We start from the raw sequence: 21,850 nt of genomic DNA, 5'->3' as shown, positions 1-21,850 counted from the left end.
ATACACTTTATACAATTATATTAATATTGAAAAGAAAAATACAATATAATAATGGCAGAGTGGGTTCGGAAATAAATGGCTTGTCAGGAAATATATTTGCTCTCAACTTCAAATTCTACCAAATTCTTCAATAAGCCGATGCCTTTACATGATTTTATGGTTTCGTTTGGATGCGGATATAAAACCATGATATAAACAAACATACCGTTGAACTATTTATTAATTGGTGGTAAACATTTACAACAATATGCAAGTAATTAGAAACATGTATGAGATGAAAACCTATCGGACATGGAAAAAAACGCGTTTAATATAAATCAATCATGATAAATGTTTTACTGAAACGAACACTGATCAAACACAGCAAGTATAGTTATCAATATAAACTTGTTACACTTAAACATTTCAAACCTGTTTCGCCCCATAAATTAAAGAGTTCAATAAATCAGTTAAATTACACGTGCAATAAAAAAGCTCACTTCTTCTACAAACATTGCAATTTGATCATATGCAAGTAAACATTAATAAAGATCTTGTGATTTGTATAATGCCACATTTTAACCCTGGCACAATTCTCGCGAACTGCCGTCACCCAATTACATGTAATTGCATCATGAATACGAGGAAATGTTTAGCGTCTCATAACGGCCTAGTTGGCGAACACGTCAACATGATGAATTCTCACATAAACATCATCGGGAAAAAACAATCCAGAACACATCCCAGAAAACATCCCAGAAGACGTGCGCATTGACGTCACTCAAGTAGTTGAGTTGCGGCGTACATTAGATGATATGCATAGTGTCTGGTACCCGGTCAAGGAGGTAGCGAACACAGTAGCTTGATGAATTCTGAAATTGTAAACGACATTGGCGACCTGTTGGGTTGAGATGCCGTAAAACAGAAACAAAATCATTGTCTCAAAAAGAACAGGACACGTAATGAACAAACGTACTTTAACCAAACTGGCAACACTTACAAAAAAACTATTTACAACTGTAAGAACAATAGCAAAGGTATCAATCAAACAATTTAAGATTTCATCATAGTCACACTCATGAATATGATCAAGACGAAGAAGCATAAGAAGAACAACATTGTTAAATTGCAACAAAATATTTCGTTTAATTTTTAAATAGTTGACGTAGCAGCTTTAAATAAGGCTTTGCTTTAAAGCACATGTAATTCTCATGATACAAGTAATACTACTAATGTTTAAAAATGACATTTTCAATATATTGGCAATTGCAGCGCTTACATGTTTTATGATAGCCTTAGGATCTTTTGGCGAGGTTTTGTTAACGTAAGCAACGAAACGGTAACTTTTCATTCGGTCAATGAGGAAATGCAAGATATGCTTTATAGGCCGTGAGCCAAGAACACTTTTGCTCTCACCCTGGGGGAATTTGTAAACCTTATTTTTTTAATCCTCTACATCCCCGGAGTCTCAAAATGCAAACTTAGTAAGAAAACAACTTATTCTAACATTCCTTAATAAAAAAAAAATTGTAATCATTCAAAGCCTTCCTCTTATGTTTATTTAATAATATTTTCTATTAAAATATATGTGACACATATATATTTTACACATATTTGTATATGATTCACATACATATTCCTTTAACATACTTATTGTGTGGCAAACATATTATTTCAGATCATGATCACATTATTCTATCAAACAATATGCCAACAAGCTTGGTAAAAATAATAACAATAATCAATGTAACAATTATTAATCATGATGATAATAATAACAATAATAGTGATAATAATAATGATGATAAAATGATAGCTTACATAGGAATTCATCTCTCAGGCAAATAATAGACCGATTAATACTCAATTTAGAATAATTTGTATAACCTGATAATTGTATCATCTTGAATATAGTTACTATTATTATGATGATGATTATTATTATTAGCTCCACTGTTTTTGGAGAAAACGTGAGGTATTGTAAAAGCCAGCTCGTCGTCTGCCGTCCGGAGTCGGCCGCCCGCGCCGTGCCATAACCTTAAAATTGGCTCTAAAATCAAAGTGCTTCCATCTACAACTTTGAAACTTCATATGTAGATGCACGTTGATGAGTTCTATACGCCACACCCATTTTTGGGTCACCAGGTCAATGGTCAAGGTCATTGTGAGCCTTAATATAAAACTTTAACATAGGCTCTTAAATCACAGTGCATCCAGCTACTAAACTGCACCCACAGCCGAGCGTTGGCACCCGCTATGCGGTGCTTTTGTTGTTATAATAACAATAACCATAATAATAATAATAATAATTATTATTATTATTATTATATACTTTCAAATCAAAGTGTAACTAACGATTTGCCTTTTTTTTCATTTTCATATTTAGGACACAGGAGTTATATCACTGATCATCAACACTTCATCATGCAAATTGTCAATTTCAATACTATCATCATTTTCATCCTCATCCTGATTGAATTTATCCTCTTGCAACTTTGTACAGAGTAAGTCCCCTAGCTCACTGTGGGTAATGTTACTATCAGTCCACACGTAAGTATTAAAAATTTTGATTCCGCTGTAACCAAGTTTTCAGCCACTATTTTGAACATCAGGCATGCAGAAATATATTTCATGGGCGTGTAACCAAATATATGTTTGGTAATTAGCACGTCTGGTGTGCATGTTAAGTGTTGCTTTACATTGAGGTAGCAAACTTAAGTCAATAGTGTCGCATGATTTAGAGTTTTACCTTTGATCTCACTTCTCTTACAAAAAGTTTCAGACCAGAGCTTATTTACATCTGAGTAATTTTGCTTTTCATATATATAACATACAAAATACTGTATTTCCACCAACAAGTCATCACTTCATTCCTGTCTTTCACCAAACTTGGCATAGGTACGCATTAAGTCTGTATTTTTCTCGAGAAGTTTACTAGACCTACTTTCCCCATTCTCACAAATGCGCTCACAGTATCGCAACCAGTAAAGCTGTGAATTGCGTGTATCAGTGAATAAAAGTCATTTCCCTTTGTTTTTACAATCTTTTCTATGTCGATGAGTCTTTTTTTGTTTCCAGTTTCCATGTCGAATAGGATTGAACGCCTACTTTGTCTCCAATACCTAATAAGAAGCACTTATACATCTGTATCGGGTGATCTCTCAATTATGGTTTTGGTGCCAGGTTTAAATTATTTTATGTGCATGGAGTGCAAAATAATTATTGTATCTGCTTCCTCTTTAGGCGAAAACAGAGATTGGTCTGGAAGTACCTCAGTTATCAGTCCGTCATATCTTGTAAGCAGACAGTATCACTCACCAAGAACATTCTACATTTGGCGATCCTTAAAATTTTCTGCATATTTGTCAGTGCTCAATTGTTTCAATAGTAATTTTAGAAGCTGTGTTTTGTTAAAATCGCGTGAAAGAAAACTTTCCCACTCCCTGTGCGTTTTGATTTTTGCACCTGACAATATAAATAATGGTGATGATTTGACTGCAGTTTCATGATAGATATCTGTGACAAAATCACGACCACACTTTGGAAGGTGACCAATAACCATCTTGGCTACTTCTTCAAAGGTATCAGGCACCAGGCTGTGTAGTACTGCGTTGCCATCAATGATACTGGTAGCATCACCATTTGGTGTTGGTTCAATTGTCTCCATACATTTGAAAAGCTTTGCTTTATCCGTTTTCACTGGCACTCCATCAGCTGTTTCCAAAGATCAAGGTACTGGAGAAAGTGGATAAGAAAGTTTCCGTTTAAGATCAATATCATTCTGAATTGTGCCAATATGTTGCGTTCAGCTTTAACTTGTGCCAGTTTGTTACTAGAACTTCTGATTGTCTTACTCACTTCGGATGTAGCAAATGTCTTAAGTTTGTTTCGCATGACAGGATCATGTAACAAAAAATTCTTTTCAATGAGACCACCAGTGATAAAGGCTTCCGTAGCAGTACAACCAATATCAACTGCCTTAAGAATGTTGGCAGCTGATTTAGGTTCAGCAGGAACACCAGATGATAAACAATACAACTTTTGAATCGCTGATAGCTTACCTGATTCTTCAGCACATTTTGTAACATATTTACCTAAATTTTGCTTGAAGCCCTTAACTTTGATAATACTTTTTGAAAATGCATCTATCGACTGGAAACAGTACAGAGCTACTGGTAGCATCTAAGGATATACGCATGTACTTTTATGTAGAGGGCTGATTGTAATCAGTATCAGGTAATGAATGTACCCGCTTTGGAACATGACTTGGATTGGTGAACAACTGGTAATTTCACCTGTGTATTCTATGTTTTTTCAAAATCCAATTGTGCGGGCAGATTACTAGTAAAGTATTCTGGTCTATGTTTTGAGGAGTTGTATGTCGGCCTTGTTTTTGCTACATCTTTAAGTTTTTGTAAACTATAATCTGTAAGTAAATGCACCTCTTCCTTTACTGTACTTTCAAAATGAACAAAACATAGTCCCCCCTTATGGCTAGATTTCAAGTTCTATGATATTTTTAGGTTAATATGCTTTTCCATAATAAGATTCTAAATAGAGACAATTTAGAGAATTTCTACCACTTTACAGGCACTAGTACTATTTGAATACTATTACACTTCATTTTTAAAAGGCACAATATGCCTAGAAACCTATATTTATTTCATTGAACATTTTCTTAATTGAAAGTCGTATAAAAAATTAAATAGTACACGTAGGAGGGATTTCACTAGTTCTAGTAGAATTACTCTTCTGACTGTATATAATTTACTCGGAAGATTAATTTTATATAGAAAACAACTTTTTAATTATGATAATGTATATTTCTAAACTAGTATTTTATTTTAATAATTTCCCAAAAGACTCACAATATTGTCAAAATAAAACGGTGTTTACTTTTGCACATATTATTTTGATCCTCTCTTATTCACAGATTAAGTTCAAATGAAAATTGCTCTGGAATGTATGTGCTGTCTGTATTATTTCAAGCAGACACAGCTATGACATTTTCTTGGAAATAATAAATAAATATGGCAATTAATATAGCTCTCTCTAATAAATAGAGAAAGCTATATAAATGTGAACATTATAATAAGACTTGGAACAAATATATAGAGCCAATTGAGCTCACTTATCAACAGAGCCTGAGGTGTGATAAAGATACTTGCATTCCTTGCAGTACAAATCCTGCAGTATGAAAACATAACAGTTGATAGAACATCATATTTCGGCTAAAGTATAACTTATTTTTGAAAAATACATTAAAAAGTATTTCTGATTTACCAAAACTGATCAAATAATTAAGCAATAAATTCAATTAACTATTTAATGACATTTTGAAAGTCAAAACTTTGGTTTCGTCTGTAGAAATTCAATCAAATGAACAGATTCAAACAGAGGGACGTAATTCTTTTGTAAAATGTTGATATTTACAATGTGTGTGTATCAAAGATACACTATGAAGGTAGATTTGTCATTCACAATGTTTAATTTCGATAGAATATGTTTGTGCATCAGTTATTTAGCAACAATATTGCTTTAAAAGAATAAATAGCAGCAGTATTGAAAATTGAAAAGAGTAAAAAGGCAAAATAAGGAGTATGCGTTTCAAAGTCCCATAACTCTGTAAAGCCCCAACAGAATTTTGCAAGCTTTTGCCAGGGAATGCCAACTACCTAGAGAGTTAAGAAAAACATAACATTGAAAATTCCACCTGGTGGGAGCAGGGTCATAATGCAGCTCAAGGTCTATTACAACTGAAAGAACGATCTCAGAATCTTATTGCGTCAGAAGTTCTTTTTGAAATAAGATACGTTGGCTAACGTAAATATGTGAAGTTTCAGCTGCAACCTGATAGTGGGACGCCCACTTGTATTTTCTCCAGTATAACAAAGAGAGAAATACACGAACATTAATAGTTCATTGTGTCCTCACGGGCCGATTCAATACGAGGGAACATGTGTGTGTGTGCTACTATTTAACCGTGATGCTTTGTTTTAAGAAAAGCGAAGCACCATAAGAAAACTCTGCCATAATAGTGTGTGCAATTTTACCAATGTGCTTACCGCAATTAACAATAAACAAAAAACCAACTGAACCACATACTATTGAACAGCAAAAAAAACTTACTGGTCTCCTAGTTTTTATAAAATTGATCATTTTGTTAAAAAAACTCTTTAAAAAAACGAAACAGGGGATAATCTAGATACTTTAAAACCATTCGCTTATATCCATTCCTTCAACACTTTTTCGCATGTCCCACAATTAAAGGTACAGGGCGGGATAAGTTTGAGGATTTGTTAATACAAATCATACCTGTACAGATTTATGAAGCCCATCATCGCATTTATAATGATTTAGCGACCATAAGGCGACATTGTGCGATACATAGGAATGCGTCAAAATAAAAGAATATCGTTTTTGTATCTTAAATAACACATTTGAAGGCAAGCTAGGACTTGACGGGCATAAGCAGAAAATGAATGTTACTCGATCTTCATAATCAAACTCCTTAAGAATAAAATCTTATTTATCAGAGATTTTTATTTAATAGTTTTAATTTAAAATATTGCGAAAGCCTACGAAACGTTTGAAACCTTATAACAACATTACGTTGTCCGATTATTTATAGACAAAACGTGAGTATGATTTCTAATAATTCTGAAAGCGTTCAAAGCCCGTACCCATATAATTGACCATTCCGTCGCCGTTGGGGTCCGCATCTCGTATCATCTGGGCCACCTCTTGGTCCGTGAACTTCTGGCCGAGGTTTGTCATCACGTAACGCAGCTTTGACGAGCTGATGAAGCCAGTGTCGTCTTTGTCAAAGACGCGGAATGCTGGAAAGGAGGACATATGAAATATTTTATTTTCCGTTCAAGTTTATGGAAAAAGAATATGTGGCAGAACAGCCGTTTGTATACATATTATGTCCACATCGATATGTATATAATCCGATAAAAAAGCAACTCGAAATTAGTTTTTCAACGAATTCTTCATGTTCATCTTAGTCTTATGTGTTACTACTTCCGTGGTATCAGATTTCAAACATAATGCGTTTTTCTCGGTAGTAATGCAGACTTTCGGTAATTCCATGAATCTCGAATGCATAGTAAATTAGTTTATTAGTACGATCATGTTCCCAGAGACACATAAACACCTTTATATTTTTTTATGTTATAAAGACGTTCTGATAATTGACGGCTCGATTAATACGACCTATAACTGCTTAATAAATGACCCGCGATTTGTCTGATTACAAATTTTAAATAGGGTCAACATACTTCGAAAAATATCGTTTATTAAATCTTAAGCAAGATATGGCAACAGCCCAACTACATCAAGTTCCAGTTTTATCAATATAAACTATGACTCAACTGTTGATAAATAACTACCTACACTTTGCTAGCGTTCACTGATAATACATGACGATTGCTTTGATGATGTGATAATACATTAATAAATGGCTACAACTACATGTGATTTGATCAAACGTCTTCATGTTTCTTTTAACAATACGAAAACTTGAAATATCCTGATTCGCTTTCAAAATTTGAGCTATTCTCAACCTTTTTGGTAAATCTCTTCGATTTGTATGCCTTACAACATATGAACAACGATTTTAACGCTTTTAAATAAGGGCCCACTAAACATAAGAAGTATTCCTCAATGAAGTTCACAGCCGAAATGTATTATTGACACCATTGCCTCAGACAAGTTTAGCCGACATGTTACATCGACGCCATTGACCCAGACAAGGTTTGAGACTCAGTAATTTTTGTCGGAACCAATAGGTCTCGTTCAACAGGATTTTATGGATGCAGTTACCTTCTCTCATTTGTTGTTTGTGTTCTGTCCGTCGCTTGTGGGCGTTCATCATCAGGACAAACTCATCGAATTCAATAAAGCCCTTTTCTGAAATCAATTTATAAAAACAACCACATCAACATCATTATCAGCAAAAGCATAATCGTTGTCGTCAGCATCGTCACTTTCTTCGTCTTCTTCTCCTTTTTTTCTTCTCAACTCCTTGTTATTATAGTCATAATCATAATACCACCATAACATCACTTTTTTTAAATAATCGCTTCAAAAAAAATCAAAGCAAGTGTACTCACTCATTGATTTAGGGCGCTTTCTAAACGATTATACACGTAATACTATAATGAAACAGCGAACTCGTGGAGGGAAAATATGCAAATGTACATGAAGACAAGAAAAGTAATTGCTAATTGGATTCGATAATAGTAACAAGGATTCGATAATAGATACGAATTCGAATGCCTCATTTTACTGATGTTAAGATAAGATCGATCGAAAGTGGTTTTGTGGGGTATGGTTTAAGTAATCTAAGTATTTATTCTACTGTTTAATATAGATGATTTATAATTCATAGCCATGCGTAAACTTTTTCGAATTTTCTTATAAAACCCAACATAATACAATTTAATAACTGAGCGTACTTACAATTTTGAAATTGCTCTCCAGTATAAAAAACCAGTTAACCCGCTATGTTCTTTAAATATAATATATCTAAATATTAATCTTAAATAATACCGAGCTTTAGCTCAAGCGGTTATATCTGACAAAAGACCTGCATTGTACGTACTGGTGGGTTCTGTGTAGTTGATCATGTAGCGGATGTCGCTGTCCGTGGTAGACTGCCCGAGGTACGTCATAATGGCAGGCAGATCCTTGGTGCTGATGGTGTTCAATGCGTGCCGGTCGAACAGCTTGAACACCTCCTTTAATTTAGCCAGACGCTCATTGGTTTCGTCGCTCGCCTTAAATAACAGACCTTTTTGTGAGGAATATGTTTGAGGTTGGGTGTGAATATAGTACATATATCTTTATAAGTTGAAACAAAGTTTAACCTTTTGATACTTTTTTCAAGAATTGGGTTGTCATGTTTAAATATGATTCCATTACAATATCGTGTAGCATAATCCTCTGATCTGAATCCATTCATGTCAAGTACAAGTTTGTCTGCCGAGTTAAGCGTGATCGCCAAAACACGTACTTTATCATCGTTTTTATAAAGCGTAGCGTAAAACACGCCATTTTTTTTTCGTTTTTGCAATTACTTATCGCCTAATATTATCTTATATTATATTAGAACTGAAGTATTTTTATAGATACATGTATAAATAAAAGACTTCATAAACCTGAAATTTGCTGGACTCGTCCGGAGGTGGAGAACGCAACAACTTTATGAATTCTGAAAGTGTAAACGGCATGAAAGACCATATCGAGTGGAGATATTGTAAAACATACAAAAAATAACTCCCACAAAATATATATAATACACGTTATGAACAAATTTACTTTTACCAAAATGACGACACAAACACTTATTTCAGCCGTAAGAACAATAGCAAATGTGGCAAACAAGCCATTTCAAATTTAAACTTAATCTTTAGCATGAAAAAGATCAATGACACGAAGAGGGAGAAGAAGGCGACGAAAGAGACAAAGAGCAAGAACAGCAACAGCATCAACAGCAATAACAACTAAATTATTAAGATTGCAATTATGGTTTTCGACGTCGTTTTCTAGTTCAACAGTAAACGTAGCAGCTTCAATAGGATATGCTTTAATCCATTAATGATTCTCATAAAACATTGGCAATACATTTTACTTTAAAACCAAAGGCAATTACATCGCTTAATATTGTATATCATAACATTACGATGTGCGAGAGAGAGACTGGTAACGTCAGCAATATCACTATAGCATTTTATTCCGTCAAATATAAAATTATATATAATTTACAACCGTAATTACGGCCTTCAAAATCTCATGACTTCAGAAGGTCGTTTTTAAATCAGTCAGATACTTCAGCTGTACGAGCAAGAAAGAAACGTTACTATTGTTCGTTGTGTATGGCAAGTAACCAATTGTTAACAAGTGCGATAAAGCTAAGAAGCGTGAGACACAATACACTAACACGTACATAACACACGCATTAATACAACAATGGTCGTCATCGACTTTCATCGTGGAACGGTCACGCGTATTTTATCAGAAGAAAGAAGTGAACGAAATTTGTATAGTTTATTGTGTCTTCACTGGCCCTATCAATACGTTGGACCACGGAGCGTATATATTTTGTCCAAAGAGAGAAGTGCACGAAAAGTTTATAGTTTATTCTGTCTTCACTGGTCCTATCAATACGTTGGACCACGGATCTCATCTAGAGTGCGTGGTTGGACCTATCCTGTAAGCTACAATTCAACAGTAAGACTTCGTTTATGAAAACAGCATAGCAACATTAAGAAATAATGCGGCCATAGTTGTTTTGTGTGCATCTTTGAAAAACGAAATATTACGTCGCGCGACTATTATAAGACAATGACAGCGTATACATTCTAACAATTCTTGAAGTTTCAAATTCCAGTACCTTCACAATCGATTATGCCGTCACCTGTTGGATCCGCATCTTGCATGATCTCAGCCATCTCTTGGTTCGTGAGCTTTTCGCCGCGATTTGTCATCATGTCACGAAACTTCGCCGAGGTGATGAAACCTTTGTTCTCTCGGTCGAACACACGGAATGCTAGAAAAGCGACGATGCAGACGATATTTTATTTGGCTACATATGCGCAACGAAGAAGCTCTGGGTGCATGATTCATGTAATTTATAAAATACAGTTGAAAGGATAGGTTGTGGTAGCATGTTAAGGTATATATGTAAGCAAAAGGAAAAAGAAAAAAGCCTTTGCACTTCTTGGTGTACAGTCTCACTTATTTTGCCTTGTTTTATTGGTGTACAGTCTCACTTATTTTGCTTTGTTTGATTGGTGTACAGTCTCACTTATTTTGCCTTGTTTTATTGGTGTACAGTCTCACTTATTTTGCTTTGTTTGATTGGTGTATAGTCTCACTTATTTTGCCTTGTTTGATTGGTGTACAGTCTCACTTATTTTGCTTTGTTTGATTGGTGTATAGTTTCACTTATTTTGCCTTGTTTCATTGGTGTACAGTCTAACTTACTTTGCCTTGTTTGATTGGTGTACAGTCTCACTTAATTTGCCTTGTTTTATTGGTGTACAGTCTCACTTATTTTGCTTTGTTTGATTTGTGTACAGTCTCACTTATTTTGCCTTGTTTGATTGGTGTACAGTCTCACTTAATTTGCCTTGTTTGATTGGTGTACAGTCTCACTTATTTTGCCTTGTTTGATTGGTGTACAGTCTCACTTATTTTGCCTGTTCATGATCAATCTGCCAGTCTCCATGCCGAAGCTCTGTGTGGTTATTTCGCAAATAGGCAAATAGTTTGATTAACAACGCAAAGACCGTAGTGAATTATTCATAGAATCATGAATATCATGTACATAAGGGATGCGTTTAACATAATATTGCTGTTATGGCATATTATTATTCTACCACTTAGTGTCTAGTGTAAGTGTTATGTACGTGTATTTGCGAAATATTGGTCATTTTATGATATACCGTGGTATAACGTTTATGTCAATATCGCGAGAGAAAAAAATTATAAGCCTTTTTATTTCATTTCTAAAAGAAGGTGGAAATATTAAACATGTTTAACTGAAAATGATATTTTTATCGATTCAACTCATCTTCCCAGCCACTGCGCATGTAGATGCTGTGTTGTTGTTGCATTTTTTTCGAAATTGTTTATCATTCTCTTTCAAACCATTGATAGTGATGTGAAAGTATGTGAAAGGAGTTTATTAATTTTGACAACTGACATCAAATATTGAATATTTTATATAGAACAAAAAAGAAATGTAGTTTCTCATGCGTAACCGTTAAGAGATGCCTGTAAGATTAGTCCTGTGCGAGAATTTCGACAACTTAGAATAAGGAAAATACTGCAATACAAAGAATAACTAAATATTATTTGTTCTTAAACTGAACATAAACTTTAGTCTTAGCCCACGAATTTAAAGCATTCCCATAAGAGCAATCAATTACATAAACGAACAAAAATAAACTTATTAACTTGGGCAATGGACTACGCAAGCTTGCAAATATGTTATTAGCGTCAGCTGGTCATTACAACATGATTATCGTCTCTACCTGCGGTAGTTAAATAGGATGTTCGCCTGGGAAACTAGCTTATCGACTGACAAATGTTTTAATAGGGAAAATATGTTTTAAAGAGGAAGACATACACTTCGAAATAAAGACATGTTTGAAGACAGGATCACATGTGTTCAGAGAGAAAGGTATTTTTAACACAAAAATACATGTTTTAGATTTTTATAGCAAAACATTTATTATGAGAATAAGACGTTTATACAATTGAAAGAAAGACACGTGTTTAGAGAGGCAGACATGTTTTTAAAAAAGGCAGACAAAGGTCTTCGGTATTTCATCATGATGTTTTAAAAAGCATAAACATGAAAGAAGACCCGCCTGCTTTTTTACTTTTAAGCCCAACGTTTTGCATACTTAATGGACAACGACCCCAAAAACACACTGTTCGAGAAAGTTTTATTAATTTTAGCTACGACTCAACTGTTAATTAATAAAAACTTGCACTCTGTCATCGGACAATATACGTAGATGCTGTACGCTTCGATTGTTTTTGAATTTTTTAATTATATGATCATAAGTTATGCAATGTCCAAAAAACAATGTGTTTTAATAAAAAGGTTTCATCATTGTTTTAACTATACAAAACTTTCAAATCACCTGCCTACGATTCGCTTTGTAAATTTGAACTATGATCGAACTTTTTTGTAAATCTCTAAAATTGCAATGCCTTATTACATATAAACTTCGATTTCACAGCTATTAAATAAGGATCAACTTCTAGAAATCAAGTATGTAGCCATCGCCACCCTTGCCCAAGATAAGATCTGAGATAGAGTTCCGTTGTAGCCAATGGGCCGCAGTTGAAAGGAGTGCATTCATGCAGATACCTTCTCTCATTTGTTGCCCAGGGTCGATCCGTTTCTGGTAGTAAATCATCATCTTGACAAACTCATTGAATTCAACAGTGCCATTTTCTGAAAGTAAGGATTGCATCATCATCATCATCATCATCATCATCATAATCATCATGATCATCATCATCATCATCATCATCATCATCATCATCATCATCATCATCATCACCACCACCACGATCATCATTATCATCATCATCATGATCGTCATCATGATCATCATCATTATCATCATAATCATCATCATCATCATCATCATCATCATCATCATCATCATCATCATCATCATCATCGAAATCATCATCATCATCATCATCATCATCATCATAATCTTCATCATCATACTGATAAAATTATTCCAATATAATTCCGAGCATCAGCTAAAACTGATTTATCTATACCAAAACTGATAATCGACGTACTGTTGATGTCCGCTTGGCCAAGCATCCAGCGGAGGTCGCTTTCCGTGGGGGACTGCCCGAGGAACTTCATAATGGTTCCCAGCTCCTTGGAGTTCAACTCGTTGTCATTGTTCTTGTCGAACAGTTTGAACACCTGCCAAAACTCGGCCAGCTGCTCATCAGTCACGCCGCTCTCCTGAAATAACAGACCTTAGTGTGGCGCTAACGTGTCGCTTATTACGGTATTTGTAAAAATTTAATACATAGAAATAAAACAGCCGTTATTTCTGGCGACACCATTTATGGAGATGTTTTAGTAAACGAAGCAACGAAATTCAAAACGATAACGACGCACAATAATGCCCAGAAGCCTTGCATCATAAAAGTGTAGAAGGTGAGTAGTTTTTTTTTAATCGTTTATTTAAAAATGTAGCAAGATACCGATCGGCTTCAACGTGTAAGAAGAAAATTGTTTCTCAAGGAAATATGCATTCCAAATCGGGCCGAAAATTTCCGTGTTTATTGAATTTTGTGTACACATGAAGTTCCTTTTTGGCTCAACTCTAGTTTAGGCGGAAAGTGTTGTCCCTGATTAAGTATGTGCGGATTGTACACGTTAATCAGGGACGATACTTTACGCACACGCATTAAAGGGACCTTTTCACAGATTTTGGCAAATACTGAAGTTGGCATTAAATGTTTTACATTGATACATGTGAACATTTGATCTAAAAAGCTTCAGTAAAAAAAAAAACAAGAATAAAATTAAAGAAAGAAAGAAAGTAACCCTCAACTGGGATCAAACCACTGACCCCTGGAGTGATAGTCCACTAGGCCATCCGTGTTTATACAATGATGTATTTAATACTTTATATAAGCAATCCTCGTAGTGTAAAAAATATATATAACGACAACAACAAAACTCTCCAAATTATTCAATCGTTTCGCGTTGCATCGCTTTATAATTTTCAGGTTTTTAAATCGTCAAAAGATGCATATAATGGATATTTTAGAGCATGGTAAATGTTCAGTATTACTGTTTCCTCACAACGAAAATTTGCGAATGTGACACATGTTTTTTTAGTCAATTTACCAAAACGTGAAAATGCCCCTTTTAACGCGCTTTTCACATCATTGCCATATTCTCGAATGGTGGATAACGAGTTATATTTTTTTAATGAACTTGTGAAAACAGGATGTATTTATTGTCTAGATTTGACGCAAAATGATGTTATTTAGTCTGTATTGCCGACATCCTGAATGTTTTACCTTTTCAAACAAATTACACAATTGTCAAGAACTGCGTTTTCAAGTTTAAATACGATGTTCCTACAACACCGAGTACCAATTACCTTACATCTGGATCCATTCATTCGTTACATACAAGCAAGGTCGCAGAGGAAAGCTATATGCGTCAAACACGTCGTCTCGTTCTTTCGTTACAAGATCTCCTTTCTAATGTATGCGTTCGAATTTAAGTTTGTTTTAAACATATAAATTAAAGACTTTGCATAAGCCTAATATACATCCAAACCAAACCCTATTGCCCTGTTCAAGTACAAAACGTTTGATTTAGGTCAAAGATAGTAGTGAGTGGTCATTATCGTCGACACTCGAGCATATTTAAATATAATATGAAATATAATATTAAAAAGTGTTATATTATAATTATGCGGTCACACAATACTTTGATAAATAAAGTATTTAATACCATAAATACCAGGGTCTTCCCCAGGCCATTTAAGCGCCCCTTGCCGGGGCGCTTGAATGTCGAAATCAGAGTCCCCGGGGCGCTTGAAATTTTCCGATCAGTGTATTCTTCAGTAAAAGAAAGTGGAGATTGTCCAAAAAAATCAAAGTTTCCCTATCAGTGTATCAATATTCCCTGTTTTAAAAGAGCACTCGGTACCTACTTTCACAAGTAATCGCCATAAACACCACATGGGGTAATGGATAATCCACTGATAAGAGAATAGCATGACGCGCGTATCGATTATTCTAGCCACATTACACGGTCATTTAAATGCTGACAAGGATGTATCTGGTAACTTTCCAGTCGTCAAACTGTGAAGTTCATCGTCCAATCGGTTACGCGAATGCTTATGAGGGCGGGGTTAACTATCCACCATTATTTTTGATTGACGTCGGGCATGAAGTAAGAGTTTATCGCAGCTTGATTAGCAAGAAGTTGTACCATTTGAGTAATATAAAACCGGTAATTAGTACAGTACAGAACATTAAAGACGGTTTCGGGCATCATCATCACACCTTTTTACTGTAAACAAGTGTTACCTATGACTCATAATTAATACGAGAAATTAATTGCAAGTGGTAAACAATTAATTATTATAGCCGAGTAAGTTGTGCAAATGACTCCCGGTTACAATTATGTGATAACAATTTATTTAATTCCAGTACATGTATATTTCAACATGTCCATTTATAGAACTGATTCACCTCGTTTTTCTGACATTTATTCGACACGTAATGCGCTTTAACAAATTTTCGTTGAATTAATTACGCAGACTTGTAAATGTTTCGTCCGATAATCGATAGTTAGAAGACTGATGATGGCAACCGGCCGTGATCCTTGTGGACAACGTTAATTTCATGCATAATTCCGTCAAAACATTTATTCGACTCGTAAAGTGTGTAAACAAATTATCGTTGAATTTATAACGCAACGGTTAATATTTGTTAAAATCTCAAATGGAAATAATTAAATTTGTAATCCGAAACCCATTACCGTAAGTCGATGTTAACGCGTTTTTAATCCGAAACACACTTCCGAATGTAAATGTTACCGCAACGTTAAATATTTTTGCTTCAAATTAGCAGTGCAAATTTATTTTGTGTCGAATCTTTTTCTCAATCAAAAAGAGCGCGAAAATTATGCAGCATGTACAACGTCGCGTCTATTGCATACAAATGGCGTGTATTGAGCGTTTGAACAAGCACACAACCAGGTCAGGGGATTGGCGCATATTCAGAGGCAATATTTCATCAAATCTATAAATAGTCACTTAAAAAATGGCAAGGTTTGTGTTAAAGAAATAACTGAAAGCTTTTATCGTAAATATTTACCAGAAAGAGATTGATAAAAACGGAATAAACGGGATTATCGGGAAATAAATAGAAACTTGAAAAATAGTAAGTATTCAGTAATAGAGTCGGGTTGAAACGGATGTATTGGGGAATCGTTCGAGTCGGGATTTTACTATCTGTGCGGAAAAGTTTTAAAACGGATGTAAAACAATATAAAAAAACATATTTTTAAATGACTGGGGGATTTTTTTGAAGAGTCATAGCGCACCAAATGACGTCTTTTGACGCTGTTTTTCTTTGAGTTATAACGCACCACAGAACGTGAATTGACACGTTAAATTAAAAAAAAATCAACGTCGGGAGGGGACACCCCTCCCCAACCCACCCCCGGGGCTCCTAACAAATTCCTGGGGAAGGCACTGAATACCGTATTGATTTGATTGTTTTTTTAAATATTGATAGCGAATTGTGTTGGCAAAATGCTGGCAAAGATACACTCGATTCACTTGGTTCTATTGATTTGTGGTTGCACCAACTTCGCAAAATTAATTACATTTATACTGTATGCTAAAATAAAGATTCCGTGAAGTCAACACTCAAACTTAGTTTGAATGTATACATTTTCCAAGTAAGCTTAAATATTATATCAGATTGAAAACGGAATTTAGTTTTGAAACATACTTGACTGGCAAAGATAATGAAAGCATAGAGTTGCACGTAGTAGATTACGATTGTGTTCTCGTCACTTTGAAATAGAACGAGGAAGATTGAATAACATTTACGCCAATGATCCTGAGTGTAAAGTGTGTACTACCGGTATGATTGAATTTGAATTTAATTTTCTATGTATTTGTCCAATATATAGGTATCTTAGGTCGAATATCAAATAAGGCTGTCATTTAATACTTTGATTTTTTTCGAAAAAAAAGGCATTAAAGTCTGTAAATCTTATCCAAAAGTATCGAAACTTATCTATTTTGCAATGAAAAAAGGGAAAAAGTTATTGTTCTTCTGTCGCTCACTAGCTGTTTAAAATGCCCTTATATCATTGTTTTTGTTTATATCATGTTCTTGTCTACTTTGCTCTTTGTTTTTGGTTATATTTATGTCATATATTAACATAATTTGGTGGTATGTTTTCTTCTACTTGTTGTATAATAATTATAATTGCATACAGCAATTCTTTTTATAGCCGAACTTTATTTTCTTGCGAATATGCATTTATAATATTATTGCATTTTACCAAAAGAAGGTATACTGTCAGTATTACTGACATAAATAGATCTAAACCGTAATCCGTATTAAAAAAGTTAACACAAATAGCATACCTTAATACGAAGATGATCGTAAATGTTCTCGTCGATGGTTTTAATAACATCCGATGAAGTAGGTAATGGTCGCGCTTCTTTTGAACTCTTATTACCCATTATTTGTTGGTCCTACTCGCTTTTAATTAAATGCATTTTCTAAATAACGCGCCGTCGTTTTGTATGATATCTGTTGGGATTTTCACAACATGACGTCATGACGCGTCGTACTTTGGCGCGGTTTTAAACTAGGGCCTACATTTTGCTTTTTGGGGAGGCAACACTTAACATCAAACAGCGTACCCTAATCCTAACCCTAACCCTTAACACCTAACACATAACAACTAACGCAACACCTTATAATCCTTTTATCCTATATATTTCTTTAGTATCGGGGGCTACCGCCCCCAAACCCCCGCTTTGTCGATGGTGGTAAACAACTGCGTACCGGTAAAGTTCAATCTAGCCGCTTTTGGTGATAATGTTAGTGAAAATGAAGGTTCGACAAAATTTATGCATCGTAATTTACAAATACAATCAGTTATTCATCAAACGATTTAATTGACAACAAACGCGCTTAAAAGCAAATGCATTGATCATGATTGAAAATGTTTAAATGTGGAATTCAAGGCAAAATATCACTTACACACACAAAATGTGTGATGATCATCTGCGGTTTGCGTCACGTATATAAAGTTTGTGATGCACATAATTCTGAATTTCCGATCCAACGAATTCGTGCCTTTGTATCATGCTGAATTGTGCTTTTTATTTATTATACTTTTCAGAGCCTTCTTTGAGCGAAATATAATTTGCCTGTGGATAAAAGGGCTTATCAGATCGAACTTTGTTTTCATTAGCGTCAATTAATACGGGAGGAAATTAGTTATGGTTAAAAGAAACATTATTTCTGCCATATTCCCACCTAGGCCGAGTATCCCGAACATTCGCATTTTAGAATCTGATATTTCAGTTACCACTACGCTGAGTATTGAGAATGTCGGTCAGCTCATGAAAAATCTCAAGTCAGAGCTATATTATAGTCTGAATCGCATACTATTGCTCAAACTCACGGTTGAGTAAAAAAATGTTGTGCTCGCACAAGTTTAGCACGGTGTTTTAACTTATCTCCCATTTTGAGAAATAAACCCACGTTTGAGTCAGAATATTGACTTAAGTACGTTTATGAGACTGGGTGAAGATCAGTATTGACTATAACTAAAAGTGTCAAATTAATGCTGAGTTGGTGTGCGCTGGGATGATTTACCATATCAGCATTTGAACTTACCTAATGTTGATTGATGAGCGGAATGCTAAGTTCAAGGAACCTCAGACCATAATATAATATTAATGTTTTGAGACGCACTCACAAAAACCTTGGTTTCGCCGCAAATTGGAATTATTTTACTTTGTTAAAAATAATATCGCTGCAATCATTTTTACTATTTTTATATTGTTAGCAAGCAAATAACAGTCGATTTAATAGTGTGAATAATGGTGTTACGAAACCGCGTTTCATTGCAATGATGTTCATGTGTTTTTAGTGCGAGGCCGGCTTCCTGAAGCCGCTACCGATTCAAATGACCCTGTTGAAGCCCTACTTGCTGTCTGTCTTGTGTTTGATAAAACTAAATATCAGTGGCCTTACATATTTACAGATCATCATAGATGTGAACTTCAGGCTTTAATGACGCCGATTTTACCGTCCCGGAGGCTTTGGCTTAAATGAAGCCAACAAATTCTTCAAGAAGGCTTCAGGCTTCAATAAAACGGACCGTCAATACAAGTATCAACTGATCATCTTCATCTTGATTTAGTTTGCTCAAACCTTACAAGTTCAGACTTAACTATTGACAAGACAGCCTATAATACATATTTATTTAATTGGTCCAAACCTGTTTTCTCTGTACCCCGCTTCTGCTTGAAAAGAACAACACGAAAACAACTGTTGACGATTACAATTCATCGTGTATTATCATTTCTAGACCTATTTATGTAGCGCTAGTTGCTCGCGATTTAAGTTAACAAAAGTGAATACTACACACCTTTACAGACATATTGGCATTCAATGGGTTAATATATATGAACTTTGAAAAACATGCACCTACTTTCCTTGAATATTACAAATTGGAAATTGGCATAGTATGATCTTGTAGCTTAAAACGTCGCCCGAGAACTCAGGTTATTAAACATTCCACAGATATACGACCTGTAAAAGATATTGGTATCATTTGAATACGCAATGGCAAAGTCAACGGTGCCAATGATACCTAAACACGCGCTAACTATGCAATAAAATAAACTACAAATAAACATTGGTTCCTTGAGGGTTCACTGTAATGCCTTCAACACGTGCGATAACACTAGATGAGCCCTACTTGTTTTGAACAAAGCATTCACGGAAATCCATTTAAATGTAAAGTTTCATGTTCGTGATAGATTTACCACTATCGCTTTGACATTTTAAAACAAATACGTCCCTGGAGCTATTAATCTATCTTGAACTTATCATCCATCTTCCATCCATAATAGGTTTTTCGTCACTTTAAAACTGCATTTCGTGACTATATGATTGTAATGAAGATACGACATTGTGGCTGGTATTTTGCGGTGATAACAATATTTTAACTGTTTTTGTAGCGTGCTCCATGGAGATTCGTAAACGCGTTTGTTTACGAATGTTTTCTTCGCAAAAATGACAGATATTTATGACAAATATTATAAAAATGACCAATGAATCAATCATTAATAGTCCCTGATGATTTAACGTGTCAGGAATTTGTCCCAAGACATAAATAAAGCCTTGTAATAAAAAACTTCAAACGTTAAAAAAAACGAAACACTTACGTTTCATTATCTGATTTAGATATAAACAATAACATGCTTATGAAAAACGGTTCACACAGGGAAATATGATTGAATGATAATTGTTCAAGTATCAGAACATCGAAATTACGACTTCATTAGTAAATCACAACAGTAATCTCGATCAACAATTTAGTTTTTACAAATTACATTAAATATAAATTGGTCACGAGGGAAATAAACTTCGTTATTTTTTTTAAATCATTAATGGTTAATATCTTTCATTGGAACTTGTTGAATTCGATAACTGTTTTCAGATTTAATTCATAGTGTAAAGGTCTCCTAAACTTTGACTGTTAAGAGGTCGTCAATCTAATGCGATACTGTCTCGAGAGCGTTTCGGTGCAATCAAGCTAAAATAAATAGGTTTGAAATAAAATAATCTAATGCTAATGTAGTTCTAGTTTACAACGTATGCGTGTGCAAAAAAATGTGTGTTTGTGGTAGACTTAGGGGAATGAAGTCGGTGTGAAATCTCAACTATTATTTATCCTCGATATAGAGTCTCGTGAAAAGGACGGGTAAGCAATTTGGTGTGAATCGGAGGATCCGGCAGCTAACCCTGAACACAACAGTCGAAGGGTCCGCTAATTGTGGTTTGATCTCCTAGTAGTATAACATTGCAGCCGCGCTTTGGAAAACGGGGCATTATGCATGTGCGTCAGGTGACGCCCCAGATAAGTCTGTGCAGTCCGCACATGCTTAAAGGGAATATACTTATTTGTATTTTTCGTTCAAATGATGTCTCTTTAGCGAAAATCCAATTCAAGCGGATAATATTGTCACAGCTTAGCCTGTGCGGACTGCACATGCGAGTCTGAGAGAACACTTCACATGCATTAAGCCCCATTTTCCAAGAGAGCAACTAATTTCAAGTCTCTTTTAAATGCGACTGCTTGTATTATTATACGACGACCTAAACCACTGAGAGAGCTTTTAACAAGCTTAATAGTAAAAGCGAAGTTTTGTAACTTGCTGTATCCGATTAGCATATTATAAGAGTGTCTAACTGTTGTTTGTGAATGACACTTTTTTTTATCAGAGTTGAGTGATACTTATGTATGTGCTTCATATAATTGATCAGATTAAATCACTGCTGTAAATCCCAAACTTCATACATGAGGCTTGATTATAAAACAGTTATTGCTCTATTTGCTGAACTATATCAGAATTGATCGTAAAACTGTTATTGGTGCTTAGCACTTTCTAATAGAGTTGAGAGTTTTACTTTTATTATCGCTCCACACTTTTCTTATCGAATAGTACTTTCAATTGAATGATCCAGTGTTTTTTCACCATTTTGGGCCGGGTCCCTTTGCATTGGGAAAAATTCC

General features: G+C 34.8%; 1 protein-coding gene across 2 annotated transcripts; it reads right to left on the bottom strand.

Moving 5' to 3' along the window:
• Window positions 1-202: 202 nt before the first annotated feature.
• Window positions 203-17,865, bottom strand: LOC127875201 (calmodulin-like). Of its 2 annotated transcripts, XM_052420057.1 has the most exons (9): window positions 17,673-17,864; window positions 13,321-13,495; window positions 12,872-12,958; window positions 10,379-10,534; window positions 9,144-9,196; window positions 8,588-8,762; window positions 7,807-7,893; window positions 6,663-6,818; window positions 203-851 (listed from the first exon to the last, which is right to left on the bottom strand). In XM_052420057.1, exons 1-9 carry the CDS (start codon window positions 17,769-17,771, stop codon window positions 817-819), a joined length of 1,023 nt encoding a protein of 340 aa, XP_052276017.1. In that variant the 5' UTR covers window positions 17,772-17,864; the 3' UTR covers window positions 203-816. The 2 variants fall into 2 exon arrangements, with proteins under 2 accessions (XP_052276017.1, XP_052276018.1); XM_052420058.1 differs by lacking the exon at window positions 10,379-10,534 and having other exon boundaries at window positions 17,673-17,865.
• Window positions 17,866-21,850: the final 3,985 nt, after the last annotated feature.

The sequence above is a fragment of the Dreissena polymorpha genome, chromosome 3 (assembly GCF_020536995.1).
Source record: "Dreissena polymorpha isolate Duluth1 chromosome 3, UMN_Dpol_1.0, whole genome shotgun sequence".
Taxonomy (NCBI): Eukaryota; Metazoa; Mollusca; class Bivalvia; order Myida; family Dreissenidae; genus Dreissena; species Dreissena polymorpha.
The sequence above is the reverse complement of the archived record's forward strand: the minus strand, read 5'-3'. Positions and strand labels throughout refer to the sequence as shown.